General features: G+C 41.0%; 2 protein-coding genes across 2 annotated transcripts in view; one reads left to right on the top strand and one right to left on the bottom strand.

Annotated features, from left to right (window-relative positions):
• LOC138971411 (anaphase-promoting complex subunit 5-like) overlaps window positions 1-10,522 on the bottom strand; it is a 29,986-nt gene extending 19,464 nt beyond the window's left edge. Inside the window, exons 1-5 of the mRNA XM_070344135.1 lie at window positions 10,329-10,522; window positions 4,842-5,091; window positions 2,361-2,443; window positions 1,346-1,461; window positions 380-662 (exon numbers count right to left, since the gene is read on the bottom strand). Coding sequence (XP_070200236.1) covers window positions 380-662; window positions 1,346-1,461; window positions 2,361-2,443; window positions 4,842-5,078 — 719 coding nt within the window. The 5' untranslated portion in view covers window positions 5,079-5,091; window positions 10,329-10,522. The remainder of the gene's footprint in view (window positions 1-379; window positions 663-1,345; window positions 1,462-2,360; window positions 2,444-4,841; window positions 5,092-10,328) is intronic.
• Window positions 10,523-13,370: 2,848 nt separating this feature from the next.
• Window positions 13,371-27,647, top strand: LOC138971410 (single-stranded DNA-binding protein, mitochondrial-like). Its single transcript, XM_070344134.1, has 6 exons — window positions 13,371-13,494; window positions 14,663-14,762; window positions 16,370-16,489; window positions 22,187-22,274; window positions 22,613-22,701; window positions 26,485-27,647. Exons 1-6 carry the CDS (start codon window positions 13,471-13,473, stop codon window positions 26,556-26,558), a joined length of 495 nt encoding a protein of 164 aa, XP_070200235.1. The 5' UTR covers window positions 13,371-13,470; the 3' UTR covers window positions 26,559-27,647.
• Window positions 27,648-27,653: the final 6 nt, after the last annotated feature.

Below are 27,653 nucleotides of genomic sequence, written 5' to 3'. Positions count from 1 at the left end.
GAAAACGCCATGAGACTCCAACCACCTGCTTTCCTATATCATTGAAGCTGCCCACAAAATGGGATGGGATAGAGCCACTTGTTAATTGTTTTTTGTTCACAAAAGCACTAATCAAAAAATTGCTCCAGGGGCTTGCAACGTAGTACAATATATGACCTTATTCTGTTCCCTCAAGACTCCCCCTTTTTAAGACCTTGATATTTTTTTTAACGTGATCTGCTCATAACCTCAGTAAATTTACCCCCATTTTAAGACTCCCACCTTTGAATTAAGACCGGCTTTTCTCAGATTTGAGGAGGTCTTAACATGGGGGTTCCACTGTACTGACAACCACCTGGACTTGTGACTGTCTCGATCCCGATAGCCACCACACACCTACCTGACACCGATGGCACTGAGGTCAGCAGCCATCAGACCAGACTGCCCCAGCGGCCCCCCTCTGGCTGACATGAGTGAGTCTGTCAAGGACCCACCGAAGGATTCGCTCATCCTTCTCTCTCCATCGCCCATGGCGTTCTCTCGGGCCGCTGACTCTGCCACCTGGTGGCTGTAGGTCATTACGGGCTGGCCAGTGAGGTACGAGTGCAGGCGATGGAGAAAGCTGGTCAGCTGACTGAAGGACATCTGGCTGAACGACAGCCACAGCCGTCGGATAAAGATGCCTGCAAGTGCAATGCCTCATGTCATTGGAAGGTATTATCAGAGTGATACATAAAGAAACAAGAACACTGAGGCGTGATTGACCATTCAGTCAAGCAATTGCACTGAAATGCGCACTGTACTCTCTAACTTTCTTTATTAGACCAGAGAGAGAGAGAGAGAGAGAGAGAGAGAGAGAGAGAGAGAGAGAGAGAGAGAGAGAGAGAGAGAGAGAGAGAGAGAGAGAGAGAGAGAGAGAGAGAGACCAGAGAGAGACCAGAGAGAGAGAGAGACACAGAGAGAGAGAGAGACAGAGAGACAGAGACAGAGAGAGAGAGAGAGAGAGAGAGAGAGAGAGAAAGAGAGAGAGAGAGAGAGAGACTTGACTGAATGTAAAAGGGACAGCCAAATCCAACACAATAAGTTGAATAACGTATCTTAGAAATAAAATCAAAACATACAATAACTAAAGGAAAAAGCTGAATTTGTGAAACTTCATATCAACCCTTAAAATCACAGAACTGAAGTAGTGGCAAAATGATAGAAACATCAATGATCTCTCTGGAATTAAGACAAGCTTTTTCAACGTACTTTTCCATGACAGTATAAAAACATTTAACTTTTTAATACATGTACCAGCGAGTGCTAGAGGATGCTTCCATGCTAGTTCTAAGAAGTAGTTTGTAAAACAACAATAAATACCCACCTACTACACTTGCCCGGTGAATGGTGCAGTCATTTTCTTCATTCATCACCATGGAACCAAGTGTCTCAATGAAGTCTACCACGGCTGCGTCCTTGTCTGTTTTGAAGTCTTCTAGCCTGCAGTCATAAATTAAAATATGAGCAAAATACGTTTGAAATTGCTGCTTCAACTACATCAGATGAAATATGTTACAGTTTGTGAGTCACAAAATTATATAAATGAGGTGAAAATTAAATATAAAACACGCATAGGACGAACACAAGTCAACTTTATGTGCAGACCCAGAGATGGTATCCATGACCCACCCACGTGTCACTACAGTGGCATGTAAAAGACCTCGGTCATTTTGCCATAAGTGCAGATGGCTGATACCACCTAAACAGGCATACACTTGTGTATCTCATCTAAAGTTGGGGTAAAACCCGAGACTTACTAACTTACTGACTGCCTGTGACGGGCGCTGTGGCGTGGTGGTAAGACGTCGGCCTCTTAATCGGAAGGTCGACGGTTCGAATCCCGGTGGGTTAAGTGTGGAGATTTGTCCGATCTCCCAGGTCCTCTTATGTGCAGACATGCTAGTGGCTTATCCCCCTTCGTGTGTACACGCAAGCACAAGACCAAGTGCGCACGGAAAAGATCCTGTAATCCAATCCATGTCAGAGTTCGGTGGGTTATAGAAACACGAAAATACCCAGCATGCTTCCTCCGAAAGCGGCGTATGGCTGCCTAAATGGCGGGGTAAAAACGGTCATACACGTAAAATTCCACTCGTGCAAAAAACACGAGTGTACGTGGGAGTTTCAGCCCACGAACGTAGAAGAAGAAAGAACTTACTGCCTGTTATGCCGGTTGGCATGTAGGGCAGCAACAAAGTCTCCACTCCTGTCTGTTCTGGGAGAGTCTCTGGATGGTACCTAAAACCCGAGAACATGCCCCTGATGGCGTTACCGTGAGGGCGTAAAACTTGAATTTCTCTCGATGCACACGTTTGCAGAGGCACACACGCTGTACTCACCTGTCTTCAAATTTCTCCATCATGGTAGGATGCAGGGCAGGCATGAGGCGGACTTTCAGTTCACTCAGATCAAGGTCAGGACTCTGGAACATACAATCAATAAATCAGTGATGACGCTAGTATTTTTTCAAACCGGTACACAAACTTTTATGATGCAAACTGTCTAGAAAAAAATGGTAGGCTGGTCAATGGAACCAGTAAGAGTCCAACTCAGACAAAGTATTGGTTTTGTTGTTTTACCCGAGAAAAAAACCCAGTAGTTCTAAAAATCAACCGGTAGGTCATTTCGGCAGCTGATTTTTTTCCAGTATTTTCTCATTTCAACCGGTAAAATACGGTAATTACCAGTTAACGCCAATACTGTGAATCACATACAGTGGAACCCCCATTTTAAGACCTCCACAAATCTGAGAAATGCAGCAATTTCAGATAGATCTTAAAAGGAGGGAGTCTTAAAATGAGGGTAAATTTACAGACGTTATGAACATAATATCTGAGAAATCATGGCCTTAGAAGGGAGGGAGTCTTATAAATTGGGGAGTCTTAAAAGGAGGGTTCCACTGTATCATAATTATAAAAACATTATTCATGGCCTCATGCACCACGTAATTAATAAATAACTCAACATCAAAATGCAGCCAGTTAATGGTTTAATACCCCTAGTCACCACTATGTTTTGTTCTCTTTGCCTGCGCGCGTATAGTATGTTGGTTATGATTGGTCATAGTATGTTTGTTTATGTTTGGTCGTTATCTTTGCCTGTGCGTGTATTGTATGTTTGGTCGTTTTCTTTGCCTGTGCATGTATAGTTTGTTGGTTATGTTTGGTCGGTTTCTTTGCCTGTGCGTGTATAGTATGCTTGGTCGATGTATGTATTGTAAAGCGCTAAGAGTAGACATTTTTCTAGAATAGCGCTATAAAAGTTTGCATTATTATTATTATTATTAATGGCACTATGCTTTCCCACCCCATAAAAATCGGTAATTTTTACTACACCAGGAAAGGAAAATCAGCACACATACTGACAATGACATAGACAAATACAAATTCAAAGAGTAGATTTTAGAACATAGAATTAAAGCAGTGCTGAATTTGAGCCTGAAGTCGACTTCGCAAAGTCTTTTTACCGCAAACTCAGTTAAGGACAGGCTTTGCCGACTAGAGACAGGCATGCTACTGAACTGAAACTACTACTACTAGTGAAAGTTTTTTCTCAAAAATATGTCAGGGTTCCAGGCTCTGCATCATCCAGTCAGGGTCAAGGGGCAGCAACCCTGTGAGGGTCCACAGAGTAGAGCACAAGCAAAATATTTGATTTTTGGGACCTCCCCTGAAGCAATTATAAAAACAAGTCGCGTAAGGCGAAATTACTACATTTAGTCAAGCTGCGGAACTCACAGAATGAAACTGAACGCACTGAATTTTTTCACAATGACCGTAGTCCGCCGCTAGTGCAAAAGGCAGTGAAAGTGACGAGCCTGTTTAACGAGGTAGCGGTTGCGCTGTGCTGCATAGGACGCTTTACTGTACCTCTCTTCGTTTTAACTTTCTGAGCGTGTTTTTAATCCAAACATATCATATCTATATGTTTTGGGAATCAGGAACCGACAAGGAATAAGATGAAATTGGTTTTAAAACGATTTCGGAAATTTAATTTTAATCATAATTTTTATATTTTTAATTTTCAGAGCTTGCTTTTAATCCGAACATAACATATTTATATGTTTTTGGAACCAGAACATGATGAAGAATAAAATAAAAGTAATTTTGGATCGTTTTATAAAAAAATAATTTTAATTACAATTTTCAGATTTTTATGACCAAAGTCATTAATTAATTTTTAAGCCTCCATGCTGAAATGCAATACCGAAGTCCCGTCTTCGTCGAAGATTGCTTGGCTAAAATTTCAATCAATTTGATTGAAAAATGAAGGTGTGACAGTGCCGCCTCAACTTTTACAAACAGCCGGATATGACGTCATAAAAGACATTTATCGAAAAAATGAAAAAAAGCGTCTGGGGATATCATACCCAGGAACTCTCATGTAAAATTTCATAAAGATCGGTCCAGTAGTTTACTCTGAATCGCTCTACACACACACACGCACAGACACACACACCACGACCCTCGTCTCGATTCCCCCTCTATGTTAAAACATTTAGTCAAAACTTGACTAAATGTAAAAAAAATCAAAGCTTTAGGATGTTTTGACTTTTGCCGATCTCCTTGAAATCGTCTATGTACCCTGCCTGGGAGACAAACAGGCAGCCCTTCGAATCAAATCCTTCTATTCAAACAATAGCATAACCTGTATGCTTGTGTGTGTGTGTGTGTGTGACTGTGTGTGTGTGCAATTGTTGCTTATATTGATGTGGTTTAATGGTGAAATTGTGTGTTCATTGCAGGCCAAAATTCAATTTCTCATGTTGAGATAATAAAGTGGAATTGTATTGTAATTTTTGTATTGTACTGAATACACACCTGCAAGAGATCCAGCAGCATGGTCATGACTTGTCGTCTCTCACTCTCACTGAGTGTGTATGAATCTGCATTCTCCTCTTCGTCATCGATGCCAGGAGTAAATTTCTGAGAGTCATGATATTCTGCAATCAGCACCAACAGCGACAGTTTGTGAGGAGTTAGCTGTTCCTTATTGGACTGTAGACTTGTTGTATGAAGACTGAATGGCTCGTCTTTGGGTGAAGAAACTGATGACATTGTTGTTGGTGTTCTGAAACATACAAATTACAATAAAATCAATCACAGTTTTTCATTCAGTGTTCACAAACTGTAACTTTAAAAATTAAGTGTAACCCTGCTGCCTATTCCAGTCTAAATTCATTTTTCAGTTTGGGCAGATTGAGTCAACTCCCAGTGTTGTTCTCAGGCCTCGGTCTTGAATCGTCATTGACGCATACTCTTTTGATATGACTTATGAGTATGACACATTGTTCGGACACCTGGTCGGTCAACCGTCTGATAGTGGTAGTTTTGACAAGTATGAGGTCTTCTGACAGAACAATAGATCTGTAGCCAGGGCACCATACCTATACACATTTTCAGGTCCAACTGATCTAGCTGTACTTGAGACCTTGTGTCATGCAATAGTGGTTTGGTTATACTTAAATAGTCCAACCGCCATTAATTAGTAAGACTATAAGAAGATCGGAGCTCCTCTGCCAACTAACTATCCATCTCCCTGACAACAGTGTGTGGCAAACACTGCGACTGTGCGAGCACATCATCCACAATGCACTGCCAGCCCATATGGACACAAACATTGTACTAGTGGACGCCCAACACGGTTTCCACAAAAGATCATGCGAGACCCAGCTGATCCTGACTGTCGATGGCCTGGAATCAGCACATGATGAAGGACTCAAGGAGAACAAATAGACACCATCCTGCTTGATTTCTCAAAGGCGATTGACAAGGTGCCTCACTAACATCTTCTTCTCAAGCACCACTACTACGGCGTCTGTGACCAGACCCTCAGCTGGATTGAGGAGTTCCTCCCCAGCAGGACCCAGATGCTTGTTGTCGAGGGACAAGCTTCCACAGTGGGCCAACTGACAGCTGTTGTTCCCAACCTTGTTCTTTGCATACATCAATAACATCAGCAACGACATCAAGTCTACAGTTCGCCTCACGGCCGATGACATCATCCTTTACCGGCGCATATATATATATATATATCACTCAGACTGACTCCCATGTTCTACAAGAAGACCTGGACAAACTTGAACTGTGAGAGAAGAAGTGGCCAATGTCTTTCAACACCTCAAATTAAAATGCCACGTCCTATCAGTCACCCGAAAGAGGAAGCCAGTCACTGCATGAGTCAGGACCACCTACAAGTACAACCGGGAACGTCCCACTAGTCCGAGGGTTCACTAGTCCGAGGGTTCACTAGTCCGAGGGTTCACTAGTCCGAGGGTTTACTATAGACACTTGATTTTCCAGTTATTATACCGCCCCTTAAAAGGCGGTATATATATAGGTTTCACTGTGTCTGTCTGTCTCTGTGTGTGTGTGTGTGTGTGTGTGTGTGTGTGTGTGTGTGTGTGTGTGTGTGTAACTAATTGACCCTCACGGGCAAAAGGAAACCCGAGGTGCTATATAATATGACTAAAAACTGTAGGCAGTTCGATCACGTAATTGTCCAGTCGGGGCGGTATCCTGATAAATTTAATATCCTTTCTTCAGTCAAAATATAAATACAGGGTGACCCAAAAAAAAGAGTACCCAAACAAAACGTCATAAATTGAACAAAAATAAAGCAATCTTCATAAAATTTATTTACACACACAAGTAGCCTCTGCATGATTTCAACAAAAAATGTTAGCGTTCTAGCTTGTCTTTCAGGAAAGTTATGCTCATTCTACAGAACATGCTCCAAATGGCCTCCCCCGGATTTAAATCCCCCAGATTTCTATCTTTGGGGGTTCCTGAAAGACAACGTCTACAGGAACAACCCACAGACAATCGCAGAACTCAAGTGAGCCATCACAACAACCATTCGCGGAATCTCGCAACAGGAGTGTGTGCGGGTGATTGATAACTTTGCGCGGCGAGTTCAAGTTTGCCTGAATCGGCGCGGAGGCCATTTGGAGCCTGTTCTGTAGAATGAGCATAACTTTCCTGAAAGACAAGCTAGAACGCTAAAATGTTCTGTGCAAATCATGCAGAGGCTACTTATGTGTGTAAATAAATTTTATGAAGATTGCTTTATTTTTGTTCAATTTATGACGTTTTGTTTGGGTACTCTTTTTTTTGGGTCACCCTGTAACTAAGTTTCTTGGGGGAAATAGTCTGAGATTTCTTCAGTCAAAATATAAAACACCACAAGTCATTATCTTTTTGAATGAAAACAACTCAGTGTTTTTATGAGAATATTCTTCGATTTGGTTCCCACAGCAGTGAAAACCACACGCACGCACGCACACGCACACATACACACACAAAATAGAAACGAAGTGGATTCACAGCGCGCGGCGCGTTGTGCAGCGTTGCGATTTACAACGCGCTGCGCTACGAGGAGCGCTGCGATTCACGACGCGCGATGTATTCTGCCGATACATTTCCTTCACAATCGCAAAGTTTACAACAGCTACATCTATCTGATCTATTTGAGAAATAAAACTGTCAATAAAACGAAAAACAGAGCTCCATTCTCTCTCTCTCACTCTTTCAACTGAATTCACCATATATCGCTGCGCCGATGTAAAAACGTGCATACCTCTGCCATTGCGGTCAATGCGCCTGCGCCAATCTTGGACTTACAAAATGCGACCCTTTGACCGATCGAACCATGGGTTAGGGTTCGGGTTAGGATTAGGGTTAGGTTGTTCACGACCTGATTAATCTCCCCATGTTAGCGCATGCGCATTGACCGCAATGAGAAGGATTGTTCAGGCAGAGTTTTCAGAGTTCGTGACACCGGCCTTGAATACTTGGCAGTCATATCACTACATGTCATTGCAATGGCTTCTACTATATTCCCCCCGCGGGTTAGGGGGAAGAATTTACCCGATGCTCCCCAGCATGTCGTAGGAGGCGACTAACGGATTCTGTTTCTCCTTTTACCCTTGTTAGGTGTTTCTTGTATAGAATATAGTCAATGTTTGTAAAGATTTTGGTCAAGCAGTATGTAAGAGATGTTAAGTCCTTTGTATTGGAAACTTGCAATTTTTTGATTGGTGCTTTTGTGAACGGGAAACAATTAACAAGTGGCTCCATCCCTCCGTCGCGATATAACCTTGAATGGTTGAAAACGACGTTAAACACCAAATAAAGAAAGAAAGAAAGCTTCTACTATATGGAAAGGAGCTGAGTTTTTAAACTGGGATGACGTTTTTAAACAATTATCCGAGTACAGTGCCGCGGAACTGTTAATCGGTGTCACACCAGTTAACACTTCAGCAGCCATTTTGGAATTCGCGCATGCGCAGATTGTTTTTTCAGTGATTTTTTTTCGGTTGATTTGAACGCGTATGTTCAGTCTGCAGAAAGTGCAATTTTGTAGTCTTGTAGCCCTGAAGTTGCTTTTGAGTGTCCAAAGAAAGAGTGTAAAATGTTGCTGATAATCATGCATGTACAAAAATAAAGCGCGTCAACAATCTGCGCTGGTGAGAGCAATAGCCGCGCTCTGGGAATCGCTGCGCTGCACAACGCGCCGCGCTCTGTGAATCGCTTGCCAAATAAAAACAAATCAAATTGAATATGATGCTGTGCCAGAACCTGCCTCCTTACAATGGGACACTTGAGGCAAAAATAAAACTGTTTATATTTGTTGTTGGATGTTGCAGCATTAAAGACTGAGGTTTCCTGAATGTGTTTCAAGTTTTAAAAAGATAAATGAAAGCAGCGTTTTTTAGATATTGATCAATAAAGACGGGCACCCGACTGATGTTGGATGTTACACTGGACACAGTACAACTAGCCACAGTATGATAATTACTTGCCAGATATTTCTGAATCTAATCTTTATCATTGACTTAGATGCTGAAATTGACATTCACATCAAATCCAAACCAAAATTCAATTTTATTGTCCCATAAATTCATCTGCTCACTGTGTCCTGTGTAACGTCCGACAGCAAGCAGTACACACACATTTCATTAAAAATGCAACAAACACAGAAATCTTGTCAGAACAAAAATAATCTTATTTAATACATTGTGTACCACATCTAAAACCAGAAACAAAGTGACAAACAGTTTGTAAATATAGTCTGCAGGCTGTTGAGCATGTCAGATGTTACACTTGGTAGATGTAGAACTGAATGGACACAGTTTGTGCTGTGTCCACGTAACGACTGAAAGCCGAGGTCACTCATGCCCGGTACATAGACACGTGTGGACGCAAACACATGGTGTTGCCGCTTCAGTCCGTTTTTGCCGTTGTAGTGTGCATTAAAAAGCTTTAAAAACACTAAAAACTTGCAATTCAGTCGTTATATTATGTCGGACGTTACCAGTACGATGTGCCTGACAAAAAATTATAAACACTCACCTTCTCTCTTCTTTGCCGCCATCTTGGGAAATCAAACACAGAGTGCATTCTGGGTAAAGATGGCTTCCCGAAATAATCTTTCTACCGCGAAAATGTAGAATACCTTTTTTGGAATCTGGATATTTTCGTACGTTACCGTTTGACAAAAAAAAAAGTACTGACCTTTTCAGAGCTGAAAGACTGACTAGCACACGGTCTAATGCTTTTTGTGTGGTAAATTACGTTCAAAGAGTGCAATTTGTAGTCGCCATTAACGTGAATGTTGACGACGGCTCACAGTGGAGTAGCAGACGAACTTTTCGTTCACAAGGCACATTTGACATTATGTGTAACGTCCGAAACCGTTCCTTTTCAATCCTTTTTTTTTTAAGAAATAGTTTGAAATTTTTATTTATTGTGGGACAGATTTGAAGACTTATACTTCATCTACAAACACACACAGTAAGTTATAGGTAAGTCGATGGTAAACAAGCAAACAAGCAAAATCCTGAGTTCCCTTGAAGTGTCCCATTCACACTCACTCGTTTCAACCCACGCATCTCGTTTCTTTCTTTTTTTATTGTCTAACAGAAATGACCATATCTAGCACGGTTATGATTATTATCTCTATGGGTTATGTTTGTCATTAAAAAACATTGGTTTGCCATGAAAGATGCGAACAGATAAAAAAAAATGTAATCAAACTCAGGGGGTGACCGTCAAAGCACGTTTTGGCACAGCGTCATATCCTTTGTTCAAGCGTCTATAGTGAACCCTCGGACTAGTGAACCCTCGGACTAGTGGACCCTCGGACTAGTGAACCCTCGGACTAGTGGACCCTCGGACTAGTGGACCCTCGGACTAGTGAACCCTCGGACTAGTGAACCCTCGGACTAGTGGACCCCTCTCAGTACAACCCTCCCATGCTCCATAGAGAAGTGCTGCAGAAAGTCACAAGTGGACGAGGTAGAGTACCTCTTCAACAGCTAAAGGTGCTGATCAGCTCCAACCGCTCCAACACCATGCAAAGACAATGGTGTTGTCGTAAAATCCCCTTCCAGCCTTTCCGTTGTTGTGACAGCAGACGAAATAGCACGTAAATCATTCAATCAAACCGGTGTTTGGAAGAGGCATCAAAACGCCCGCCATCTTGAAGATAAAGCTGGCGATTAAACCTCCATTTGGGTTTGGAGAAAAATAAGAATGAAACAATTTGTGGATAATTTGCTCAGAAAAGCTAGGAGGAGCTCATCTTGAACACACGGCCAGTACAACTGGCCTTGACACGGAACGATTCAAGGGGGGCAATCTCAGTCATCTGAAAGAGGGAAATCCAAACGCAATCCGCCTTGTTCGATTTTATGGGCTTGGACGATAGAGAAAAACAAGAAAAGCAAAAGCTGGAGTCCAGTCTGGACGAAACTGCTATCAAGAACGCAGAATTGATTTTTTCTGAGTTTTTTTTTAGCCGTAAGCGCCATGTTTATCGGAGCAGGAAACTCTTCCAGAGTGAGGCCCCTTTGTTGGTTTCACTGCGGCCGCATTGTGAACAGCAGTTACTGAGAAATTCGAAATGAGAAATGGCGCTTACGGCTAAAAAAAAAACTCAGAAAAAATCAAATAATATTGTTTTTATGTAGTTTTGTACAATATAATTACTGTAAACTTACGTATTAAGACTAAATACTGTAGCACACTATGTGTGCATACCTAGATGAGTGCTTGTTAGCTTCCATTAGCATTGTGCCTAACAAAAAACTAAGAAAACTCATGCTTTGGCCAACACATGACATTTTGGTATGTATTGCTGTGTCGTGATCAAGCATCAGGAGCTGTCGTCGCAAGTGTTTGGTCCTACAGTATCTAATATATATATATAAGAATGAACGTAAGTGTGTCTGTCTGTCTTGCTGTGGTCGCATCTTCTTAGAGATGCCAAGATGCAGGAACAAGATAACCGCGTGTGCATGCACACTGCATGCCCTAGGAGCCGCAGATGTGCATCTGGGTTTCTTGATTCATTGTTTCCTTTCTCGGATAATGAACCTCCGCATGATCCTCCGCATGTTCCTCCGCATGCTATTATGTGCTCAAGGGGTGTAAAGTCATCAGTTAAAACTGCTGCTCAAATATCTGGAATTTTCTCAAGAAAGGTAGGTAAATCATTCGATAAAACCAAGTAAGAAGGAATTGAATTGATGGGGACACTCTGAATGGGTAGCACATGTCTTCCGCGGATGCTTTTGAGGCCATAAAGTATTTTAAATGAATACCCCGGTAAAATCCGTGCCCTGACTGCTAGTATTTAATACGATCAAAGTCGTGCAAGAAACAACCGAAAGTCAGCAGAGATTATAAAACTTCTTTAATAAAAAGTCTTTTAAAATATTGAGGAAAAGGGCCTGTAAAATATATACCTCCACAGATATATTTTTGCTTTACAATAGTCCTCTAGATTGGCCAAATTTGTCCTGTGGCGGAGGAACTTCCGTGCCATGGGGTAAGCACATTCCAATGGTGAAGAAACACTTGCTAAAATAAAGCATTGGTAGGTATTTGTTATCATGCACGGTCTCAGTGTCAGCTTCTCTACTCACGATTTGGGCGTGTAAAAGTGGGTAGTTCTCATCTTATGTCGACAAAATGGTTTTCTCTGGGAGTGCGGTCCGTGTAACATGCCCTGTGAAGTGCGTGTAAAAATATAAATTTGGTGTTTAACGTCGTTTTCAACCACGAAGGTTATATCGCGACGAGGGAAAGGGGGGAGATGGGATAGGGGAAAGCCGGGGGGGAGATGGGATAGAGCCACTTGTTAAGTGTTTCTTGTTCACAAAAGCACTAATCAAAAAATTGCTCCAGGGGCTTGCAACGTAGTACAATATATGACCTTACTGGGAGAATGCAAGTTTCCAGTACAAAGGACTAAACATTTCTTACATACTGCTTGACTAAAATCTTTTACAAACATTGACTATATTCTATACAAGAACCACTCAACAAGGGTAAAAGGAGAAACAGAATCCGTTAGTCGCCTCTTACGACATGCGGGGGGCAGAGAAATAAGGATGTGGAAAAGAAGACTTTTGGTAAGTGAAATAAAGGTGATGGATCCAGTCAGGTAGAAACTTATAAGACAACAAGAAAAGAATTGGAAAACTGCAGGGAATAGTAGGGAGAGTTTTCTTGGAAGGAAATATAGGTGAAAGGACTGGTAAGGCAGAAATAAGACAAAAGAAGAGAAGTAAAGGGGTGGGGTAGCTCCGTGTGGAAACTGAACACTCCCGCCGCGTGAAGGCGACCCCATGGGAGCAAGTGCGTGTCGTAACAAGCCTACTGCAGTTGTTATGCGTTCTGTAACCTATTCATGTGTGGGTATCATATTACACAACGTCATAAAACCTGAATGGTTAAAGACACAAGAAAACGGCCGAACCACAGAATCTTCGATACATTGTTGCTAACTAATGACATTACAGTATGTGCAAACTACACTGATACTCGTGGGCCGCGCGCAAAGGGAGTCAAACGTCCCAATATGTCTTTCCTATTTTTCACCCATCAGTCAGCTTACCAGCCTAGTTTAGTCAGTAGTGAAATGCGCCAGAGATCATGAGGTCGCCTGTTCAAGCCTTGCCATTATCGGTCCATTTTAATTTTTTCTGTACAAAATTTTCTCGTTAACTTTATACCCCCTCCCCCCCTCCCCCCTCCCTCCCCCCTCCCCCCCACTCCCCCCTCCCCCCTTTTAATTTTCCTTTACTTTATTCTTTATTCCTAAGCATTTCGATGATCGAACTGACATCGCGAAAACGAAGCATCTTACGAGTCACTCGGTGATTCGGCATTGCCGGTTCTAGAGCCTGGTGGTCCCGTAACCGACTCGTCGGTTCTCCAGCCACGGCCTTTTTTTTCCAAGGGAAAAGACTCGGGTAAAGAAAAAACGGCAAACTTTAGCAGTTGTTTTGTCCCTTCCTTCACTAATTTGGATCTCAGACGAAGGGAAACCACTCTCCTTGAAAGTGAATGTGTGCATGGCGCCGAATGTCATTGGAGCGAGCTGAGATAGTATTAGGCGAATACAATCAGGGCATTTGCCGTTACTCTGTCAGTGTGAACAATGTTGCGACTTTTTTCAAGAACAGTGGGTATTTTTGTGTCTGTGTGTCTGCTTGAATGTGACTGCCTTCTCAGTTCAATGCTTGTTTTTAAGGTTTAATGTCGTGTACTGTTTTTGTCTTCATGGCTTGTGCATCATCATCATGGTCAACAATCAGGATCGTATAAAATAACAAACATACATACATGTATATGTATATCTTTAACTTAATTGAGGTGCTTTCATTTAATTCTTTTATTATCTGATCGTGCATATTTGGATCTTCGTTTTGATTTGTATACGTGGAGAGAGATACTGAGAGAGAGACATGACAGACAGTGTTTAGTGTGTGTGTGAGACTGAGACTGAGAGAGACAGAGAGGCATGTACGTGTACATCTGTTTAAATGAGACCAGCACATAAATAATGGGGACTGAAATTACTGACAAGGCCTGTTAGTGTCAGGGCCGGACTAGGCTAAGAGGAGGGGGGGTTGCCAGTGGTGGTCCAGGGGGATGTTCCCCCTGGCGGGGTCAAGGGGCAGAGCCCCTAATTGTGGGGGTCAGGGGGCGAAGCTGATGGGTCGCTCCTTGTATGAAACGGCATAAAATAAACAATAATAAAAAATGAGGTACATAGGCAGGGGGGGGGGGGGGGGGTGTGGCGCAACCCCCATAACCCCCTCCCCCCCCCCCCCCCGGTAGTCCGGCCCTGAGTGTTATTAAGTTATATATATATATATAGGTAATCTTGAACTTTAGTGTGTTAGATTCATAGCTCATAATTCAGAGGCATTTAAGCCTCCAAATTTGTAGAACCTGCACTTGTAATCATAACAAGTCATTTTAGATCCCTTTGGAGTCACAGAATGAACTCCGATGAACTGTAAGAATGTAACGGGGGCTGTGGCAGGGTGGTAAGATGTCGGCCTCTTAATCGGAAGGTTGTTGGTTCGAATCCCGGCCGCGGCCGCCTGGTGGGTTAAGTGTGGAGATTTTTTCGATCTCCCAGGTCAACTTATGTGCAGACCTGCTAGTGGCTTATGCCCCTTCGTGTGTACACGCAAGCACAAGACCAAGTGCGCACGAAAAAGATCCTGTAATCCATGTCAGAGTTGGGTGGGTTATAGAAACACAAAAATACCCAGCATGCTTCCTTCGAAAGCGGCGTATGGAAAAGAGTGAAGATTCTCATTCTGGTACTCATGTTGCAGGGGCTGCGTGCAGTGCAGCAATTACAAGCCAGCGGCAAACGTCCCATGGCCATTATGGCCAACAATGATGATGCAAATGAACCAGCCAAATATGAGAAGTGTAAGTCCTTCATGGAAGATTTAAAAAAAAAAAAGTCATATATATATATATGTCATTGACAGGCTGCGTGCAGTCATGCAATCTCCTGACTCTTTTAAATTGAGAAGATTAAGTAAGAGGTGACTTGCTACAGACATATAATAATTAATATTGTTCATGGTATCAATGATGTCAAAGTTGAATTATTTTTGAAGAAATGTACCACTGGTGCAACAAGAAATATATTGCACTGATAAGATCTAAATTGAATTTTGTCAAAATAACATTACAAAACATTGCTTTTCTAACAGAGTTGCACCCTCGTAGAACACACAGACGGCGGTTGTAAAACGTCACCAAACATTAACTCTGTTAAGAATCTGATTGACAAATACAAAAATATAAGAGTCGCTGTATTTGTGTTATGATAATTGACATCGAGAAAAAGCAATTTTGAGCATATGCTATCAATATGATTGACCTACCTGCAAAATGCATACAAAACCTCAAGGCTTATGGAATACTTTTTCCAGTCCTTGCAACTACTACTACGACATAACACAAAGAAAGAAAGGAAAACAAAGAAACAAAGCAGGAGTAAATAGACAAGAGTTATAAATGATAGGTTAGAATGAGGACTGACCCCTAGCTGTTTTCCAGTACTATAGAACTTAACCTGTCAATAACGCAGAAGGGTCTAAGTCGACCAAAAGTGGGTGCATTCCCTAAACGGGCATTTATCCTGTGTACAGGGAAAGCACCATGGTTTGACAGGAGAATTTGATGGATTTTCTCATTGCTTTCATAAATATTGTAACTCTGAATCAAATTTCTTTGAAAAGTAAAGAAAAGGATAGAGAGACATCAAATCTTACCGATGTGACTATGCATCACATGACTTTCAGCAAGATTGGTGAAACGCTACAGGAAATGCACCTGGCTGCACTCACCTTATACAGGAAAAACACCTACAGGAAGGGCACCTGCAGGGAATACACCCATTTTTGGTCGACTTTGACCCCTTGTGTAACAACTGACCGACGGACTGACCAAAAGTGGTTGTCTAGACAGGTGGTTACTATGGAAAGGTACATTTGATTGAGGTGGGGGGGGGGGGGGGTGGAATTTGTGACATAAAACATTGTCCACATTGTAAAGTGGCATTTCAGACACTCTCTATTGGCCATTGATGTGTTGTTCTTTTTTTCTGAATAAACTTTTTTTAAATCTCAAAATAGCCAAAATGTGGATGTGCGAATAAATATTAGACAATGCTGCACGAAAACACCTTTTGCTACACAGAAAATTAAAAAAAAAAAAGTAAATGACTACACTTGTAGTTTCACAAGGTTGGCAAGTCTTCATGTACAGTGGAACCCCCCTTTTAAAACCAAAAAAAAACCACAAAAAAATCCGGTGTTTAAAAGGAAGGAGTCTTAAAACAGGGGTAAATTAGCAAAGATTTTAAGACTCAAAGATTTTAATGTCTTTTTTCAATTTTTTTTTACAGCGGTTAAGAACAGAAGATGGGAAAAATCAAGGTCTTGAAAAGGAGGAAGTCTTAAATTGGGGGCCTTAAAAGAGGGTTCCACAGTATTTGTGCTGAATCTGAATTGACGTGTCTTCAGGTGTGAACCAGGTGAACCTCCTGGGACGATTGGGGCGAGACGCGGAGATGAGGGGGTCCCAGGATCACCCAGTGTGTGTGTTCTCCATGGCCACAAACAGTGTCTTCACCAAGGCTGATGGTGTGTGTTGCGCCTGTTTCTGTCATGTTTCTTATCGCAATATAAAATTGTACCCTTCCTCTCTCTCTCTCCACCCCCTTCCCCCCTCCACCCCCCCCCCCCCACCATCCTTTGATTTAAAACTTCTCTCCTTTTTACATTTAGTCAAGTTTTGACTAAATGTTTTAACATAGAGGGGGAATCGAGACGAGGGTCATGGTGTGTGTGTGTGTGTGCGTGTGCGTGTGTGTGTGTGTGTGTAGAGCGATTCAGAGTAAACTACTGGACCGATCTTTATGAAATTTGACATGAGAGTTCCTGGATATGATATCCCCGGACGTTTTTTTCATTTTTTCGATAAATGTCTTTGATGATGTCATATCCGGCTTTTTGTAAAAGTTGAGGCGGCACTGTCACACCCTCATTTTTCAATCAAATTGATTGAAAGTTTGGCCAAGCAATCTTCGACGAAGGCCGGACTTCGGTATTGCATTTCAGCTTGGTGGCTTAAAAATTAATTAATGACTTTGGTCATTAAAAATCTGAAAATTGTAAAAAAAAAAAAAATTTTATAAAACGATCCAAATTTACGTTCATCTTATTCTTCATCATTTTCTGATTCCAAAAACATATAGATATGTTATATTTGGATTAAAAACAAGCTCTGAAAATTAAAAAAAATTAAAATTATGATCAAAATTAAATTTTCGAAATCAATTTAAAAACACTTTCATCTTATTCCTTGTCGGTTCCTGATTCCAAAAACATATAGATATGATATGTTTGGATTAAAAACATGCTCAGAAAGTTAAAACGAAGAGAGGTACAGTAAAGCGTGCTATGAAGCACAGCGCAACCGCTACCGTGCCAAACAGGCTCGTCACTTTCACTGCCTTTTGCACTAGCGGCGGACTACGTTCAATTTCATTCTGTGAGTTCCACAGCTTGACTAAATGTAGTGATTTCGCCTTACGCGACTTGTTATACCTTTTTTTCTCAGATTTTCTATTCTTGACCTTTTTAGGTTGACCTCTATTTTAAGACTGATGGTTTCTTTTTAAAACCTAATTTTCTAAGGGTTTTTTAGAGGTCTTGAAGAGGGGGTTGGTTTCACTGTATTGTGTTAATGATGCAGGGATAAGGAGATACCCCCCGCGGGTTAGGGGGAAGAATTTACCCGATGCTCCCCAGCATGTCGTAAGAGGCGACTAACGGATTCTGTTTCTCCTTTTACCCTTGTTAAATGTTTCTTGTATAGAATATAGTCAATGTTTGTAAAGATTTTAGTCAAGCAGTATGTAAGAAATGTTAAGTCCTTTGTACTGGAAACTTGCATTCTCCCAGTAAGGTAATATATTGTACTACGTTGCAAGCCCCTGGAGCAAATTTTTGATTACCGTACTTTCCGGGTCATAAGGCGCGACTTTTTTCCTCGAGTTCGACCCCTGCGTCTTGTATAACGAAGCGCCTAATCCGTGTATGAAATACGAAAAAAATCAAAGAGACCGCCTGAGTACCAGTCAAACAACTTGTGATAATGCATGTTTCAGCTACTAGGTACTGCCCTGGCCAAGTTTCCTGAGCTCTCAAGCCACCCAGCTATCACAATGGACCTGCCTTTGATCTCCCCGCACACACAGAGCACACATATTTCCACTCTGTTAAACTCGGTCACTGACCGGTCACTGACCCCGGTGCAGGAAGTGTTTCCTCTCTCAGATATGACAGGGGAACTACCTCTCATGGCAAAAACTGGGTCATTTCCACTCTGTAGTCTTCCTTTGATGTGCGGCTTATTTTCATTCTTTGACCGTTTGTTACCGGTATACTTTTTCAATTTTGGTGCGCCCTATCGGCCCCCTGCGGCCCCCTGCGCCCAATGGGTGACTGGATTACAATTTTTGTTAAAAAGCGCCTTGTCACCCGGAAAGTACGGTAGTGCTTTTGTGAACAAGAAACAATTGACAAGTGGCTCTATCCCATCTCTCCCCTTTCCCCGTCGCGATATAACCTTCGTGGTTGAAAACGACGTTAAACACCAAATAAAGAAAGAAAGATAAGGAGATCAGAAGAACAGTGTTTGTTATGTGTGTGTTTATTGTTTGTCTGTGTGTGTTTATATATTCAGACTAATGGAGTGAATGGGTAGAGAAGAGGGCTTATCAGAAGATTAGTGATCGCGCTAGATGTTTTGTTAATGAGTATTTACCAAAAGGCAAAAAAATCAACACCAACCCACATTGAACCAAAAAATGGTCACTCGGTAATACCAATTGTTTAAAGTGCGTTAAAAGGACCAAGTGGTAACTTTATTTTTAATTGAAAACTTAAAGGCATATGTACGCGCTCCCGTGTTTACAAAGTGTAGTTTGCCCATAATCGATGTCAAACGCACCATAAGACCATATAATGACGATATGTCACCATGCGCGGACCATAATACATGCATTACAGCTTGTTCTAGCCTCTGAAAAAGTGAGGATGTCAACAAAGCCGCGGTGTTAGCTCCCTTGCATCAACGTTACATGTGTTGCCAAATCTATAAATAGGTTGATCCAGATCAAAATGAAAATTAACATATCTCAACATTGAAGGGGTCCTAGACCACAATATTTTGCAGGGAACTTAATTTAGCATGTCTCCAGCTGTTGGTAAAGCAATTAGCGTGTATAGTCATCGAGTACATATGCCTTTAAAATTGTCAAATGCAAGAATTATTGTACAACTGACCAGTTGACAATTTCTTTACTGGTATTTCAACATTTTAGAAGCAAAGAAACGCAAGCGATCTAAATACATACAACATGTGCATGCAGCAAGATTAGGTGAGTGCTGTGAGGAACCAACCTCCTGGCACCTCAAAGAGTATCTAGCTATGAATTGAACAATGTCAATGGTATTTTCACAATTTCTCTTTATACATTTTTTAATTAACCCTGCGAATATGTTTGAAATTCTTCACCTTAAGTCTTAACAGTTGTCGTTTTTTTTCCCCACACAAAAATCTATGGTTAAATACAAAGATCAAAAGCTGTTACTGAATGTTAAGAGAATGGATCTCTGCGAACGCCAAGAAGAAGAAGAAGAAGAAGAGAATGGACTCTCTTGTGTCTGTGACATTATACTATCACAGCCAATTTTTTAAATGGAAGAATATTCTCCAACTCCTATCCCGACTATTAGGCCCCCCAAAAAAATAGGTCTGTTTACGGTAACCCGACCGACCCTATTTTTTTTGCGCGACCCTAGACTTTTTTTTGGCATTTGGGGGGAAAAAGAAAAAAAATCTTATGGTTTTTTTTGCAAAATAACGTAAAAATATGTTTTTTTGGAAAAAAAAACAAAAAAACACATCCCGACCTACCGACCCTATTTTTTTGGCCTATGTTACCGTAAACAGACCTCTTTTTTTTTTTGGCCTTATAAAAAGTTTGTCTCTTGTTTGCATACCCTCCAACAATTTCTATTTCGTTTACACAAAAAGCAACCTCTTGTTTGCACACTACTATGATAGTGTGGAAATATGACCTACATTTGCCATCACAGTGCCGGTGTTTATCTACTCCAGAAAGAACTTTCCTTTGCACCATTGAATTTTTACTGTGCAAGGATCTGTAGTTCTCATTCATATCCTCGCATGAATTCTTCATTCAGACCCAAAGAAGACAGTATGAAAGTGATTCAGTGTGTGCACACACTTCTGTCCCAGTGTACACAAGCATCAGTGTAGATTAGTCTTCAGCTAGCTGTCCTAGTTTTGTGGTTGTACAAAAATCTTTTTTTGCCATCAAGAGAGAGTGTGTGTGTGTGTGTGTGTGTGTGTGTGTGTGTGTGTGCGTGTGTCACTGTGTGTGTGTCACTGTGTATGTGTGTGTGTGAGAGAAAAATAGGGAAGGAAGGGGGGGGGGGGGGGGGGGGCCGGTAGGAGTCTTAATACTGTACCTGCTTTGTTGAGTCTTATACTGTAGCTTTATTTACAGAAGAAAACTAATTAAAACACTCCATGCTTATCATTTACATAATTTATGCAACCTGAGCTCTTTATGAGTGCAGAAAAAGCACATTTGACAATGATGAGTGTGTTCAGAGATAGCTGTAGGTTTTCCTTTTAATGAAACGCTTTGGTAGGTTGAACTAAAATACTGAATTGAAGTTAACAGTGTACCGAAACAGGTTTTTCTTTTCTTTTTCTGGCAAATAAATATTAACATCCATGGGATTATTTCTGTTTGTAACATAAGTTAATTTGAGTGTTACTTGTAGCAGAAAGTCTTTGAGCATACTTTACCCCTTGCATTTGCATTTGAATAAATGAATGCACAAATAGTTTTCAATAACTTTGGAGTGTTTTGCAGAAGTCAGTGCTAAGAGTGTTTTATGTTTAGGCTCAGTACATGTATATTCCTGCTGCATGCTAATATGATGTGCAAGTTACCGATGGATGTTTTTCTTCATTTGAAGTGGTTGGGGAAAAAGCGAACAACCTGAATAAACAGGGTGTGCTGAGTAACCACGGTTTTGTATTTAGAAAAAGGAATTCAATGCACAATGAGAATCTCATTTCAGGTTGTTATATTCACTTTGGTAAAAAAAGAACTTCAAACACGGTAATCGTTTCTGCATTCTTTTCTTTGTCAAAATGGTCGATTAGTTTCTATGGAACATAAAATATTTGCCTTCTACCTATTATGTACATTAGATGAGTTTGGGAAAATGAGCAGGATCTAGAAAATCTTCACTCACAATACAAGGCAAACACACCCCACCCTGCCTTTTAAAACCCTAGTGTTTTATCATTTCTGGCCACAACATCTTTAAATTTACCTCACTTTTGAAATGCCTTGTCTTGATTTCATCAGTTTTTAGAGGTCTGAAATTATGTAGTGTTTTTGTTGTTTAAATGTTTTTATTTAATTTTTATAATTTTTACTCTATTCAGGTTTCATGTAGTAGTACAGATCTGTTCCATTTAAAAAAAATAAAAAACAACAACTACTTAACAATGATTTTAATATTCAGATTTAGCTCAGTGTGAGGTTTGACTTTGTCGTCATGCTGAATGAATCTCAAAATTGTCACCCGTCTGTCCCCTTTAAGACCTAAAAAAATCCGAGAAAATCAGGTCTGAAAAAGGAGGGAGTCTTAAAATGGGGGTCACTTTACAGAGGTTATGAACAGAAAGTCTAAGGAAACCGGGTCTTAAAATGGAGGACGTCTTAAATTGGGAGGTCTTAAAATGGGGGACTCCACTGTATTTGCTGTTTGTTTGTTTGTTCGTTCATGGGCTGAAACTCCCACGGCTTTTACGTGTATGACCATTTTTACCCCGCCATTTAGGCAGCCATACGCCGCTTTCGGAGGAAGCATGCTGGGTATTTTCGTGTTTCTATAACCCACCGAACTCTGACATGGATTACAGAATCTTTTTCGTGCGCACTTGGTCTTGTGCTTGCGTGTACACACGGGGGTGTCCGGACACCGAGGAGAGTCTGCACACAAAGTTGACTCTGAGAAATAAATCTCTCGCCGAACGTGGGGACGAACTCACGCTGACAGCGGCCGACTGAGCTATATCCCCGCCCGAAACCGGGTCTTAAAATGGAGGACGTCTTAAATTGGGAGGTCTTGAGAGGGGGGGTTCCACTGTATTTGCTGTCACTTCCACAGCTTTATGTCTGGAGTATGCTTGACTTTCAAGTGTGTTTATATACGTTCCAGGAAGCACCACTGCCAGAGTGGACTGGCACCGTATCAGTGTCTTCAAGCCCGGTCTTAGGGAAAAGGTGGCTGCCCATTTGAGAAAGGGGTAGGTACTGATGGATTTTTACTGTTTGAAGTTTAAACTCCTGTGATAAGGTCTGTGTCTTTTTTCAGCTGTATAAGTTTGTGACAGGTGTTGTTGATAATTTAGCTCAACTTATATATATATGTTGTTGTTTATTCACTGAGTTTCTTAATCATTTGATTCAGAGTGACAGGCAGACAGACAGACAGACAGATTGACGGACACACACACACACAGACAGGCAGACATACACACACACAGACAGACAGTGTGTGTGTGTGTGTGTGTGTGTGTGTGTTTTGACCGGTGACATGAGAAGTATTTGAAGTTTTCACATTCTGTATCTTTTTTTCCCACAGAGATCGTGTTTTTGTGACTGGGGTGATCCGTTATGATGAGTACACTGATGCGCAGGAGAATCTGGTCAGGGCCACGACCATCTTGGCAAGTAAGTTCAGCATGTGATTTTCTCTGAACAATGATGTGCATTTGTGGAAAAAAAATTCTTCAAGAACTACAATGGTACTGATTCTGATTTTCTTGGATAGTAGGTCCAAATTCTGCAGCATATGATTTACTTTAACAGTGTGCATTTGTGAGAAAAGTTCTTCATAAACGGCTATGGGTTTTTTATTGCGGGGAAGAAATAATGATGGAGAGAACAAACTTAATGAGGTGTGAACAAGAATACCGAAAAAGAGGGTTAGAAATGGGGAGGTAAAAATTAATGAAAATTTGAATTCATTATTACAGTACGGTACATGTATTAACAAATACCAGACGTTTCAAATCCTGTATCGTACGTGTGTCAAAATCACTAAGGCCAAAAAAAAAAATAGGTCTGTTTACGGTAACCCGACCGACCCTATTTTTTCGCGCGACCCTAGACTTTTTTTTGGCATTTGGGGGGGAAAAAAAAAATTAAAAAATAAAAAAGAAAAAAAATCTTGTTTTTTTTTGCAAAATAACGTAAAAATATGGTTTTTGGGGGGAAAAAAATAAAAATAAAAAAAAATAAAAATCCCGACCTACCGACCCTATTTTTTTGGCCTATGTTACCGTAAACAGACCTTTTTTTTTTTTTGGCTTAATCACTGAGTCGGTGTGGAGTCAGTATTTGCTGTTCCTTTCATCACTTGATGCCACTCAAAGTCTTCACCATGTGTTTCCTGTGACCTACTGTGGTGCTGGATTTGCTTTTGACAGTTTGATTGAAAAGATTTTTGGAGTCAGAGAGAAGAAAACGGTGAAACAAGTTGACATTGACTGTCATTATTAAGTTGTTGCCTTCTGGGTTATATTCAAGTTATAAGTACAGTCGAACCTGCTCTTGCGACAAACCTCGGCCGGGTCATACCTAAGACTTTAAAATTGGCAATCTAGTGGCTGCTCCGCCTGACGTCTGGCATTATGGGGTTAGTGCTTGGACTGGTTGGTCCGGTGTCAGAATAATGTGACTGGGTGAGACACGAAGCCTGTGCTACGACTTCTGTCTTGTGTGTGGCGCACGTTATATGTCAAAGCAGCACCGCCCTGATATGGCCCTTCGTGGTCGGACGGGCGTTAAGCAAACAAACAATTAAACAAACATTGAAGCTCTTGCGACTGACTACCTACCCACAATGACAACTCTTTTCTTCTACAGTGGAATCCCTCATTTAAGACCCCCAAATGTAGGACTGCCTCCCTTTTCAGACCCTGTTTTCTTATAGACTTTCTGTTCATAAACTCTGTCAATTTACCCCCATTTTAAGACGCCCTCCTTTTTACATTTAGTCAAGTTTTGACTAAATGTTTTAACATAGAGGGGGAATCGAAACGAGGGTCGTGGTGTGTGTGTGTGTGTGTCTGTCTGTCTGTGTGTGCGTGTAGAGGGTTTCAGACTAAACTACTGGACCGATCTTTATGAAATTTGACATGAGAGTTCCTGGGAATGATATCCCCGGAAGTTTTTTTCCTTTTTTCGATAAATACCTTTGATGACGTCATATCCGGCTTTTTGTAAAAGTTGAGGCGGCACTGTCACACCCTCATTTTTCCATCAAATTGATTGAAATTTTGGCAGAGCAATCTTCGACGAAGGCCGGACTTTGGTATTGCTTTTCAGCTTGGTGGCTTAAAAACTAATGAATGAGTTTGGTCATTAAAAATCGGAAACTTGTAATTAAAATTATTTTTTTATTAAACGATGCAAAAACAATTTCATCTTATTCTTCGTCATATTCTGATTCCAAAAACATATACATATGTTATATTTGGATTACAAACAAGCTTTGAAAATTAAAAATATAAAAATTATGAATAAAATTAATTTTCTGAAATCGATTTAAAAACAATTCCTTGTCGATCCCTGATTCCAAAAACATATAGATATGATATGTTTGGATTAAAAACAAACTCAGTAAGCTCAAAAGAATAGAGATGCAGAAAAGCGTGTTATCCTGCTCAGCGCAACCATTTCCGCACAATTCTGGCTTGTTGATTTCACTGCCTTTGCCACGAGCAGTGGACTGACGAAACTACGAGTATGCGGTCTTGGTGAAAAAAGCAGTGCGTTCCGTTTCATTCAGTAAGTTCGACAGCTTGACTAAATGTTATTTCGCCTTACGCGATTTGTTAAGGCCTGATTTTGTCTGATTTTTTTAAGTCTTAAAAGGGGGGATCCACTGTATAAATATATATATATATATATGTATAGGTTACAACACGAGTGGTTTTTTATATGGCTTGTATTTCAGTCAAGACCCAGCGGATGAATATCATCGGGAGACACGAGCCTCTGGCGAGTGGCTCTCGATTGATATTCCCGCTGGGTCTTGACTGAAATACAAGCCATATAAAAAACCACGAGTGTTGTAATCTGTATATCCCATTCTACCATCAAACACAAAGTGTAGACTACTAGCGGCACTGTTGCGATCTGTGCAGGGTAAAACTGTTGCCAGCGAGACTTAGCCCTTTTGCAACCTTGAACTAAGTGACCGTCGCTGAAAAAATAAAACGAATGAGTGCATCGATAAGTACGCGGTAACACTACTTTCAGACCATTTAAAAGCTTTAAGTAAAGGTTCATAAGTTGCAAGAAAGTAATGAAGTCGAATAGAAATTAATTTAGTTGAAGCGCACAATTCTTTTGTTTTGCGTTTCAGGTCGGCAGAACGGGCGAAACGGGTTTGGGACCCATTTGGCTTACTCGGTTCAGAATCGATTCCACGTTGTTTTTCTCGAACGTGTGTAATTAAGCTTATTGACAGAGAAGCAAATTTTAGGGAACAAATATGTAGGTTTAGATTTAACCATTTGCTCCCTATTTGAAATGTATCTACGTGATAAACTGTTTTGCGAGTGTGTTTGCATGGATGAACTTAAACTGGTATGGGTGAGGAAAACGCGACCGACACGTCTGTCACCGCCGATTGATTGCATTTTGAAGGAATATGACTGGATTACGGAAAAATATGTGGACTTACTGCAGAGCCAGGCAAAAGAGTAGACTTGCTCGGAAAACACGTGAAACAGCCGATGTTTGATAGCTGAAGGCGCACACCAAAACACACTACCGACAGATTCTCAAAAGTCGTCTGCTAACGATGCAAGGGGAGGGTACTCGTGTTTTTGTTTTGGTTCGCTAGCATCTGGTTATCTTGTAAGTTGAATGTTCGTTTTTTTCGACCTGCATTGCTTTCATAATGAAAGAAACTTTTGCTTATTGCATCTCATACATCAGATCAGATCTGAGATTCATTTTTGCGTGCAACTGATATGGTTTTCTGAGCCGTGCAATACGATTTTAGAACTTCATACAAATGTGTCACATTGTTCGGCGCGAGGTCAAAGGTCGGGAGGAAAGTAGTCCTTTGCCCAAATCGGAATCTGCACTATCATATATTTTTTGGAGTCCATGATGTATTTATTGAGCTATAAAAATACAACATATATACCCATACTGAAGTAACAGAGACAAAGAAGGGAGGTCATGGGATATATATATATACATGTATGATTTACCTTTCCATAGTGGCCACCTGTCTTGCACTTTTTGTCGGTCCCTTGGGTGTTCGTTATTTAGACAGGTTTGATGAGACCTTCTTCTTCTTCTCCGTCTTCTTCTTCTTTTTTCGTTCATGGGATGAAACTCCCACGTTCACTCATGTTTTTCCACGAGTGGGTTTTTACGTGTATGACCGTTTGACTGTAGATGATTACTTTCTTTCTTTCTTTTCTTTTTCAGATGATCTTGTCAACCTTACTAAACGCTACCTGGGTGAAGAAGAAGGAACGGAGACTGTCAGCAGAGGGTTTTAGATGATGTCAGCTGCAGTTTGGAGGAAAGGTCTCTGACCAGCTATGTGTGGCATGCAGTACCAGTCAGGTGACATGCAGATGACATTTGTTGTTGGTCTGAAGGGCAAACACATAGACTATTAGAGCGAAATGCATCACACATTTTCTCACTGACATTTTCTCACCGACATTTTCTCATGGAAGTTTTGCTGCAGAAGAGCCGGAGTGTTGTGTGCCTGATGGTTTCCAAGTTTCAAAATACATGTATTATGGTACAGTGGAACCTCTGTTTAAAGACTCTCCATTGTAAGACTCCCTATACAAAGCAACCACATTTTCTTAGATGTTTACTATGAATTTTCACTAAATTTACCTTCATCTTAAGACTTACTCTCTTTTAAGACCCAAGTTTTCCAGATTTTAAGAGGTCTTAAAACAGGTACCATGTAGTGTAGGGTGTATGTGCATTATAGTTTGCATTTGTGTGTGTGTGTTGGTTAGGGTGTGTGTGTGTGTTGGTTAGGGTGTGTGGGTGTGTTGGTTAGGGTGTGTGGGTGTGTTGGTTAGGGTGTGTGTTGGTTAGGGTGTGTGTGTGTGTTGGTTAGGGTGTGTGTGTGTGTTGGTTAGGGTGTGTGTGTGTGTTGGTTAGGGTGTGTGGGTGTGTTGCTTGAATGTTTGATATGTACATCCTTACACAAGTTTTGTGCATGTACATGTGCGTTATTGGGTGTAATTGTGTTTCAAATGTACACAATCACGTACAGTAGTTGATTGTGTTTTTACATCTCCATCTGTGTTTCATATGCTGTTTTTCCCCCTCCCCCTTTTCCTAAATCTGGCCCGTACTTTTTCTTGAAAATGAATCAAGTGTTTTACTTATGCACAAGTGCAGTATGTGTTTCATGCACCACACACGCTCATGCCATATGGCTTGATTGTGGAAAGCAGGTGGAAAATTAAATTTGTCATTGTTATTTGTGTTTGCTTAGTCCCTAAGCACTGTGAACTGAAAGCCAAAGAAGTGGGTTTTGAAAGAGATGAAGTTTTTGGGGGAGAACTGCATTTTGAAGGAGATTTTGAGGATATATGGGGGTGGACCGGTTTGTATGAAGAAGT

The sequence above is a fragment of the Littorina saxatilis genome, linkage group LG7, assembly GCF_037325665.1.
Source record: "Littorina saxatilis isolate snail1 linkage group LG7, US_GU_Lsax_2.0, whole genome shotgun sequence".
NCBI lineage: Eukaryota > Metazoa > Mollusca > Gastropoda > Littorinimorpha > Littorinidae > Littorina > Littorina saxatilis.
This window is presented reverse-complemented; position numbering and strand designations above follow the sequence as displayed.